Source organism: Argiope bruennichi, chromosome 8 (genome assembly GCF_947563725.1).
Source record: "Argiope bruennichi chromosome 8, qqArgBrue1.1, whole genome shotgun sequence".
Lineage (NCBI taxonomy): Eukaryota > Metazoa > Arthropoda > Arachnida > Araneae > Araneidae > Argiope > Argiope bruennichi.
Genome location: NC_079158.1, coordinates 35,649,720 through 35,659,775, shown reverse-complemented (window position 1 = coordinate 35,659,775; position 10,056 = coordinate 35,649,720). Strand labels below are relative to the sequence as shown.

The 10,056-nt window shown below is 25.6% G+C and overlaps 1 protein-coding gene across 1 annotated transcript; it reads left to right on the top strand.

The window, feature by feature from the left end:
- The first annotated feature begins 391 nt into the window (after positions 1-391).
- On the top strand, positions 392-9,538 carry LOC129981855 (zinc finger protein-like 1 homolog). The gene is made up of 6 exons (XM_056092889.1): positions 392-676; positions 2,889-3,000; positions 4,588-4,781; positions 5,204-5,387; positions 7,270-7,399; positions 8,511-9,538. The coding sequence occupies exons 1-6, from the start codon at positions 575-577 to the stop codon at positions 8,794-8,796; spliced, it is 1,008 nt and encodes a 335-aa protein (XP_055948864.1). The 5' UTR covers positions 392-574; the 3' UTR covers positions 8,797-9,538.
- Positions 9,539-10,056: the final 518 nt, after the last annotated feature.

The window sequence follows — 10,056 nt, the reverse complement described above, 5'->3', positions numbered from 1 at the left end:
AAAAAATATTTTCTGTTTAAGCAAATACTCATCAAAATATCAGTAAGATCTATTTGTTATCTCAGCCTTTAGCCTCGACGAAATACTATAAATAAAACGATAGAACATCAGATACTTTCAATCCGTAAAATTGATATGGGACTAGGCAAAATTTCATTGTGTGGCAAAATAACGCTCACAGTTGTAAAAAAAAGAATTTTGATGAAATTAATATTTACAAAAAAGGGTTCTGAAAGAATTTTCTCAAATTACAGTTTGCGTTTTTTACAAGAAATTGTTAAGTTGAGAGGTTTAAATTAAATCGTGAACGCGACATTACTAACCACTATTTCGATTTTGCGTCATTCAATATATTTCTGTGAAAAATCAACATATTTGTAACTACAAAATTGGCAGCAACGATTGAAGATATAACGAAAATGTTTTTACTCTGACGTGTTTTCGGTGTAAATATGTGATAAATTTGTAGTTTTCCCGTACATTTTTTTATATAGCACTTGTTAGGCCATGTCGTGAATTGAAATTTTTTGAAATTCTCCTGATAATATTTCCAAGTATCTCAAATTTATTAAAAATGGGTCTCTGCAAGTGTCCCAAGAAAAAAGTGACAAATCAGTTTTGCTTCGAGCACCGTGTAAATGTTTGTGAAAATTGCATGGTTACAAATCATTCTAAGGTACTATTTTTCTCAAATAACCATTTACATAAATAAAGAAATATTCCTTTTCATCATATGTTTCAAGTCATTTAAGATTTTTTATACTATTAATCGTGTTTAGATCGTAGAAGAAATGATTATAGGTGATGATTCGATTTCATTCATTTTGGGAAATAACGCTCTTTTTTTCGCAAAAATATTTTAACCGTACTTAAGTAATTTCATCATATTGAAGTATGATTCTATTTTAAGGAGAAATAGAATATTGTAATTGTACAATAAGCGGTAGAATTTTAATTACCTATGATTTCTATGTAAAATTAGATGGTTATTCTCTCTCACTCTCTCTCTCTCTCTATATATATATATAATATATATAGAACTCAATTAAAACGCAAAAAACATTTTTCTGTATATTATGTTGATAATGCTGAGTATCTATTACTGTTTGCTTATTTGTTATGCTTTCCTTCGTCTAATTCACTTTTAATTCTTAAGTGACAGTGCGTTGTTAAACATTATAATTAATTTTTAACTAAAGAAATTAAATTCATTTTACCTAGTTAATTTTATCTAATAACGTATTTGTAAAATTTACTGAAAAGGTTGTCTTTAAGAATTTGTGAAAAAATAGCATAGAATAACTTGACGTTAGCCTTGAGGAATCACCTTTCTATGTTCGTATTATTACTGAGAACAGATAAATGTCATTTGTTTTGCCTTAGATTGTTACCGCATATTTTTAGATAGTAATTTGTTGTCTTTGAATAAATTTAATCATAATTCAGGCATCTGATTGCAGTTTGTTATCAGAATGAATTTAGGCATTATTTATTATTGTAAGTTTTGTGATCCCTAGATTTAGATAATATATTTAAAATTATTGACTGCTGTGAGACCCCCTTCCCCCAGAGACACTTCATAAATAGGCTGAGAAACTTCAACATGGTTGTTTCTTGCCACCCTGGTGAATGCAGAAATGGCATGAGCTCTTGCCATTGATAGCTGTGTTTCTTATGAAAGGAGTTATACCATGGTTCAGTGACAGTCCTTACGACTCATCTGTAGTTTCTGCCTGTGTTATTGCAGTGTTGCATCATTCAGATGTACCTCAGGATGGGTCGGACTCGACATAATTACGTTGGAATAGATGATTGTGATTACTGCTGAAAGAGATATTATTGTAATGGAAATTACTGAATAATAAGCAAGTTTTGGGATTATAGTATAGATTTTTAAAATATGAGTTGGGATTCCGAATAGAGAAGTGAAAACATTTCAGATCTGGAAAAAATTTTTTGATTCTTTTATAATTGCAAATAAAAACCATCTTAAATTCTGACTTAATTTGAAATATTTCTAGATCAGATAACTATTTTAAATGTAAGATATTTCATTAATCCATGACTTTATTATTTATTTTCAATAGTAATAGTAAGATTTTTTTTTCAAACCTTTAGTTACAGTAGCATTTTTTAATAATTTTACTTCTATTTCTGTGATCAGATAATTTATGATAAATATTCTAGTGTATATTTTTTATTATCAAGTAATAGTTTTTTATATGGTTATTTCTTGGTGTAGCATAAATTTATCTTTGTACCTTTAAAAATCAAGCAAGCAACCTGTTGACATTCTAGTTATATACAGAAAATATATACCTGTATTTTGTTTTTGTTCGGCGATCTTTTTTCTTATGGCACAATTTTATCAACTCAGTCTTACTTAGTTGATGGATCTTATGTATTTAAAACTGAAACCTTCTACAACGTTAAAGTTTATTTCGGTTAGCATATTTTCCTAAGTGACATTTAATTAGGTGGTATGTATTATGAGAACATTATATTTACTAGCAAAAATTTATTGAATTTATAAATTTTCAAAATTAAAATACTTTTCTGTATTTCTTTAATATATAATAAATTAGTAGAAATGTACTTCACATTCATGAAATAAACTGCAAAATGTTTTTGCAATTTCAGCTTCATGTGTAATTCTCTGTCTCTCTCTTTCTTTTTTTTTTTTTTTTTGTGACAACTTAATAATAAGTTTAATTCTGAAACTTATATAAAAATTTATAGGAAACTATATAAAGAAAATTTCTTTATTCCATTATGATAAATGTGGAACACGTATGAATTAAAGGAATTACATTTATATAGATATTTTATATAGACCTTCAAAATATAAAAGATTGTTTGATTTGATTGTGTGCTTTCTTCTTCTTCAGTGTGTTGTGCAGTCTTACATTCAGTGGTTGCAAGATAGTGATTATAATCCAAATTGCCACATTTGTAAAACGGAACTTGCTGAAGGGGACTGTATTCGACTGACTTGTTATCGTAAGAACATTTTTTTATTTAAATATTTAAACATTTGTGTGACAAAGTTGGAAGTATTTATAAGATAGCAAACACTGTTGTTAATGCATCAAAATTTTTTCGCTGTTTGATGTACATGTCAATTATATATATAAATTGTAATATAGAAATTTTAATATATGAAGATACAATTTCTGAATTTTTTATCATTTACAAACTAAAAATAATTTTGCATAAATAACTATTTTGGTAAAAGAAGTTTTAAAAAGTTAAGAGAAAGAAAATTTATTTTAAAAAAATGTGCAAATATTAATGTTACATTTAAATGTGTTTATAATGTATTATAAAATATTTTACAAAGCAAAAGAAAAAACTAAATTCTATTTATTTTTTTATATGTTTTTCTTCTCACTTATTTGCACCCATTATTAAAATGGCTTTCTTTCAGTTTAAAGATTTCATTTTGTGGCCATGTTCAGGGTAAAAAATCTAAATTAAATTTAAAGAGAAATAAAATCTTGTCCCAAATTAAGAAAATGTTTAGTAGAATAGAAGTTAAGAATAACATTCTAACATTTTTTTCATAAGCTATTTTTTTCTTCTATGAATTTTTGTTCTGTAATATTCTAGTAAAAATCCCTAGAACATTTCTTTTCCTGATCTAATTTATATTCTTAAGAACAAAATTTAAAGGTACTTTTTGACTGCAATAGGTGTACATAATCTTTTTATGCTAAGCTTTTTATTTGTTATACAGAAATCATTTTTCTAATCAAAAATTCCATGTTCTTGAAAAACGTTCAAGATTTCCATTGTACAAAAATGCAATTTTTTTAAAGCTCTGTTGTTTTTATTAAAAAGACAGATATAATTGTGTGTGTTAATAATCTACATCAGAGAATGTTTGATACAGCCATTTCTAAATTTAAAACAGATATATTTTGATAATTGCACTTGGGCGTGGTTTTCTTGGAAATCAACTTCATTCATAAGAAAATTAATTGAAATTAAACACAGCCAATATTCCCACAGCCAACTGGACACATTAAGACAGGCAATATTTGTTTAAGTCAGAATATTTATTATTAATATTTGATAGAAACATATTTTTCAAACTATATATATATTGTAAAAAGTGTTTTTTAAAAAATATTATAATATACCAAATCCATTTATCATCTGCAACTTTATTTTTAAATAAATTAAAATAAAAACATCGATTGCTTCAAATAGTTTTAAATTTTTTTCCCCCTTGAAAACAAAAACAAACAACAAAACTTGAGAATAGTGCAAAATCAATTAAAACATAGTAATGACAGATCAAAGGCAAATAAATAAAATAGTTTTGGATATCAATTAATATTTCATTCATTCATTTAGAAAGCAATGATGAAAATATTTTTCATGCTTTTATTTCTTTGCAAAAATTGCTTTCCTAAGGTATATTATACTTAATGTTCTAAACATGTTTCACTTTTGCCTACTTTAATGAAGTATAAACTGGATGAATATGAAGGTTGTTTGGTAAGAGTAATGTTAATGCTTATTAGTGATGAAATATTTATTATAGAATTGGTATATTATGAAAGGAATTTTCATTTGTTTCAGATGTTTTTCATTGGGATTGCTTGAACAAATATGCCCTTAGTATGTCTCCTCAAACTCCCCAAGAAGGATACACATGTCCTGTATGCAATGGTTGTATTTTCCCCCCATCAAATGTTGTTTCTCCAGTGGCCGAAGCATTGCGAAATGCTTTGCTTAATGTGAATTGGGCTAGAGTGGGTTTAGGCTATCCAGCTGTGAGTATGATTTTTGATACATTTTGGCTACTTTTCAAAAAAATTTATTTAATGAAATTTAGCTTTTAGAAATGCTTATAATTTATGGAATTGGTATTAAATTACAATACAATAATTAAGTAGATTAATGGAGACAAATAAATGTCAAGTCTATTAAACTGTGACTTTTTTGAACAATATTTTATGTGCATGTTTTTTTATAACTTGGTTATAAATTTATATTAGAAAGATGAACAAAAGGATCTAACTTGAGGTTTATATTATTTTAAATGCTGTTTTTTCACCCCCCCCCCTACCTTCCAGTCTCATTCTATGATCTGTCTTCAAATTCTAATTTTGAATCAAGGTTTCACTGTTATGTGATGCAATTCTTAAGTCAATATTGAAATTCAGTTTTAAAATAAACTTTCTCAATTCTTCAGATCGAAAACAACCTACTAGATGAAAGTTCTCATTCAAACAACGTCCAGTTTTCTCCTTTGAGAGCTGCTAGCTCACTTCCTCTTGAAAGTTCTGCAAAGCCTGCTCCAATTAATATTAATTCAGCTGTATCTCAAATGGATATGAACAGTGTGAGACCGGAACCATATGGAGCCTCCTATACAAGTATGTTTAATTGTCATTCAGTCGTGTAATATTATCTAGCTAATTGATTAATGCAGATAATAATTTTAAAACAATCCAATGGTTTAAAGTTCATGTCATTGTAATAAAAAGTCGATTTCTTAGATTGTTTTCATTTTTTTTTGTTAGAAAATTCAGTATTTAAAAAGGATTTTTTTTAATATAATTTACAGTTTTCTTTAAAAAAAAGTTCATTTTTCTCAGTCTTGCTGCATTTAAAAAAAAAATTTTCTTCCCAATAAATTATGAAATATAAATAAATTACTTTCATCTTTTGAATTATATCACTTTTTAAATCAATAGCTTCATTTGATATATCTTACTAAGTAAATACATCAAAGCATTTTGAGAATAGAGTACTGAAAAATAAATTAAAAGTAATCAGTACTGGATTTTAAAGAAAGGCTAATTTTGCAACAATTTATTATTATTAAGGTAGTAAATATTTTAAATTATTTTGATTTATTTTTAGTATAAACATGTTGTCTTTAAAATGGTTACCTATTTTTTAACGATTTCATTTGTAGCTAAATTTGGTTATATGGACCTGTGTTCTACTATGATAATAATTTTTATATGTTTATAATATAAAGTTTTATATTTTTGTATGTGTATATTATATTGTTTTAAATATGAATCTTATGAAAATAATGGAATGTCATTGGGCATTATATAATATGCATTGAAGTTGAAGTAAATTGATTTGTTGAATTCATAAAATTAATAATTCTAGTTTGAAGCTAGTGTTAAAATTGGAGCTTTTTACAGAAATTAACATTTCTTAGTTGAATTTTTACATGTTTTCTAGTAATTTGTTATATTTAATCATTACAAATATAAAGTACTGTTGCATGTTTAGCTAATTGGAAATTTTGTTCAACATATATTTATAGATAATCATAGATATTTTTTACTATAAACATTTTATATTATATAAGAGGCAATTAATGATTATATGAAATAATGTGGAATATTAATCAAAGTTTGAATTTACAGTGATAACAAATATTTTATTTTTTTATATGTAATTTAAAGCTGAGTGATTAAAAATTTTTCTAAGTGTTAATGTATAAATTCTGTTTTTTTTTTTTTTTTTTTTTCTTCCCCATTTAAATGTTTATTAAAACCTTTTTGTGTATTTTTGTTGCAGGTTAATTTGTTGAGCCCTTTCAGACTCAATTTATCTTTAATTTTTAGAATTGTCATTTTGTTTAATGTTTAATTTTATAATTAATTTTTTTTAAAGATAGTGTCAGTGGCATACAGATTTTTTAAAGAAAGTTTTAAAAAAAACTTACATATATAGTTTTTTCTCCATGTGGTTTAATGTATTAGATTTTTTCAATCCTTTCATTACAAAGCTGACCAAACCTGGCTGTAAAAGGTCTATATACTAATGGAACTGCTTTAGAAGCAGTTTCTGCTACATACAAGCCACTGTGATTAAAGATGTATTTAAAAAAAATTAACAATAAGCAAAATCTCACAAAAAAATGAACAAATTTTACAGGCTTTGTAATTTTAGCCTGCAGTTAAATCAAGGGGTTAGAAAAGTCAATAAATGCCATTGAAACATTAAAGAAATTATTAGGACAAGATTGATCATATAGTATAAAACTTTATATTTCCTAAGGTATGTCAGATATAAGCCAGATTTGTACTATTTGAATGCCTGAATTGAGCTTGGATAAAGTTGAGAAGAATCTAAAGGAAAATTATTATAAATGCTGAAAAAAGTTATTGCATATTTCATTAATTTTTATGCAAATAGAATATTTTAGTAAATTTAACATTCCTTTATTCCATGTTTTTGTATAAGATGAATTTTGTATTTACTGTGTTAATTCTTATTTTTTGTTTTTAGCTTCTTATACAAGTCCTCGCAAACTTTATGATGCTACAGAGCATGGACACGTCAGAGCACCAACAAGAGATCATGATGAAGATAAATACAAACGACGATCTGCCTTTGAGTGGTTTGGAAGATGGTTTAAGTAAGTGTTTGTCAGATTATAAAGTTTCTTCTCTGTATAAAATTCCCTTTCTAAAAAAAATGTATTTTCTATCAATTTTTTTTTCTTGAAATTAGTGCTTGTATTTTTTCCTCTGAAATATTTGATGACAAATGTCACTATTTTTATTCAGAAAGTAGGTTTCCCTTTTTTTTAAAAAAAAAAAACTATATTATATCCCATTCTGAGTTTTATTCATTTTTTGCATATATCTGCAAAATATTATTTTGTTAGTTTGGTTGATGTTTTTTATAAGAAATGTTATGTGCAATTTGTTATTCAGAGGTAATTGATATTTCTTAGTCTTTAATTATTTTAAAGTCGTAATTGTATAATAAGAATGATTTTTATCAAAAATTTATTGAAGTTGATTTTCTTATTCTTATTACATTCTGGTAGTATTCAAATAATCATTTCTATTATAATTTATATTGCTATAGTGTTTATTTATTGTTAAATTCATTGTCATTGAGGAATTATGATGTTACTTATAATAAAAATTTATATTTAAATCAATTTTTGTGATTAAGGGATTAAGTTTTCCTCCTAACCTTTAGATTGTAAGATAAGCATTTCAGTCATCCTCTTAAAATCTTCTTAAGGTTTTTGATGAACAATACGGAAAGGTATTTATTTTTTTTACCTCAGTTTGAATAACTGGAAAATAAGGTCTTTGGTCCACTTTGATGCCACCTCTTTGAGTTATTATTCTTGTTTTTTGCCATTAACAATTAATATATGTATCACATGTGGAATAATGTAAATTAAATTAAAATTGAAAACTAAGGGATTAGAAGAGACCACTTTTACAGAGGTGGAGCATGAATTCTTTAGAAAGCAGAGAGGATAATTCAACTTTTACTACTAGTTTGGCTTTGACACTAAATCAAAATTTTACACAAAAAGTAAAGTTGATATGTATTAAGCAGAACCAACCTTTTTTATTATGCTATTTTTTAAATATAATTTTCTTGCATATAATTATTATGTAAAAATATGTCATTCCCATCTCTGGTATATTTAATGTTGTAGATTTATTATTTTGTTTTATGATAATTTTTATATTTTATATAATGTGATTTATTTTCTTTAGGTCCCGAACAATGCATGGCAAGAATCGTAAAAAGGATCCAAATGTGTTTTATAAGAAATGGATGGTGCTTTTGGTGTTGTGTCTCATTGGTCTCTGTACCTTGTGCATTCTGTTTCTGAAGCTTGGTCGAGCTAGTGCTGATTCAGATCCCTTATTGGACCCTCGCTTTAATCCGAATATTCGAGTTGAAGACACTGCAGATGATACTCATTCTATATCGGACACTAAATCAAAATTTGAAAAAAATATTCAACATGACAATATGAAAGAATTATTACCTCCTTAGTAGATATATAGACATTTTTAGTTCTTCAACAAATTGTAATAAATTTGCTTTGACAGTATATCAACATAATTGTTGCTACTTTTTAAAAATGATATTTTTAAAATGTCTAAATTACTATTAGTTTCATGGGGAACAAATGATGCATTTAATATATTGTAGTATCATCGAAAGAAATTTTTTTCACCTATGTAAGAAAAGGAATGATCTTTAAACATTTTATTTATGCGAGATATCATCTGTTGAAAAATTTACTGCAGACAAATTTAAAATAATATTGAAAGAGAGTGTTAATGCTGTTACTTCTAATTTGTTATATTTTGTTGTGTTAACCAATTATTTTACCTTTATTTTGAATATATTTTTTAAATTATATCTATGTTTAATGCATATTTTTATAGTTAATCAATTTTATTTCCTCCTTAATAAGTGAATCACTTTTAACTTTAATCTTATGGTTGGAAATAACATAGTTATAACAGACTAACAACTAATTTTTTTTAAAAATCTTTAATCAATCTCTTTGAAAGAAGACATTATACGGAGTTATTTCTTATAAAATACTGTTTAATTATTTAAAGCTGATATAAAAGTTTATCTTATGCATCAATTGTGGCTTTGTATTTTGCTAATTTTTAGCTCTAAATCTGTGATTTTTAACCAAAAGTTTATGCAAGTATATGTTCTAATATCTGTTTATGTTTGCTGTAAACTATATGATCTATTTCTTGAGTTGCTGTTTATTATTTCTTGAGTTACTATATATATAAATGTGTTATACAAAAAAAAAAAAAAAAAATGCTATAGTTAAATTGTTTTGTTTAAATATCACTATAAACTAATAAATAAGAATCTCTTTTGCATAAATTTACAAGTAAGAAATTCTACCCCATTGTGCTATATGAATAAATGATTCAATTTAAATAATAAATATATGATTAATTATTTACCTTTTTCTATTCTTTTTATTTATTGTCTCTGTGACTTGACTAGTCTGATTTTTGTGTATCTGTAGTTAGGCTTGTTTTGCACTGTCTGATTGAGAATGCATTTAACATTCCTATATTATTAAATTTCACTTTTATGTTTTAATTTAGTTTTCCCTATGAACAAAGAGTTAAACAAAACTGTAATTTAACACTTCAAATAAGTTGCAGCTGTATGTGAAGTATTCATAGATAGTAAAAAGCAATTTTCGATTTAAGAGTTTTTTTTTTATGTATTTTCTTAATTATCCTGTATGTATTAATGCTTTTGTGTAAT

Bases quoted from the DNA above. Each gene is read 5' to 3' on its own strand.
- LOC129981855 (XM_056092889.1), top strand. From the start codon at position 575: ATGGGTCTCTGCAAGTGTCCCAAGAAAAAAGTGACAAATCAGTTTTGC. The intron at 4,782-5,203 runs GTGAGTATGATT...TCAATTCTTCAG, and splicing joins TGGGTTTAGGCTATCCAGCT to ATCGAAAACAACCTACTAGA. The intron at 7,400-8,510 runs GTAAGTGTTTGT...TATTTTCTTTAG, and splicing joins TGGTTTGGAAGATGGTTTAA to GTCCCGAACAATGCATGGCA.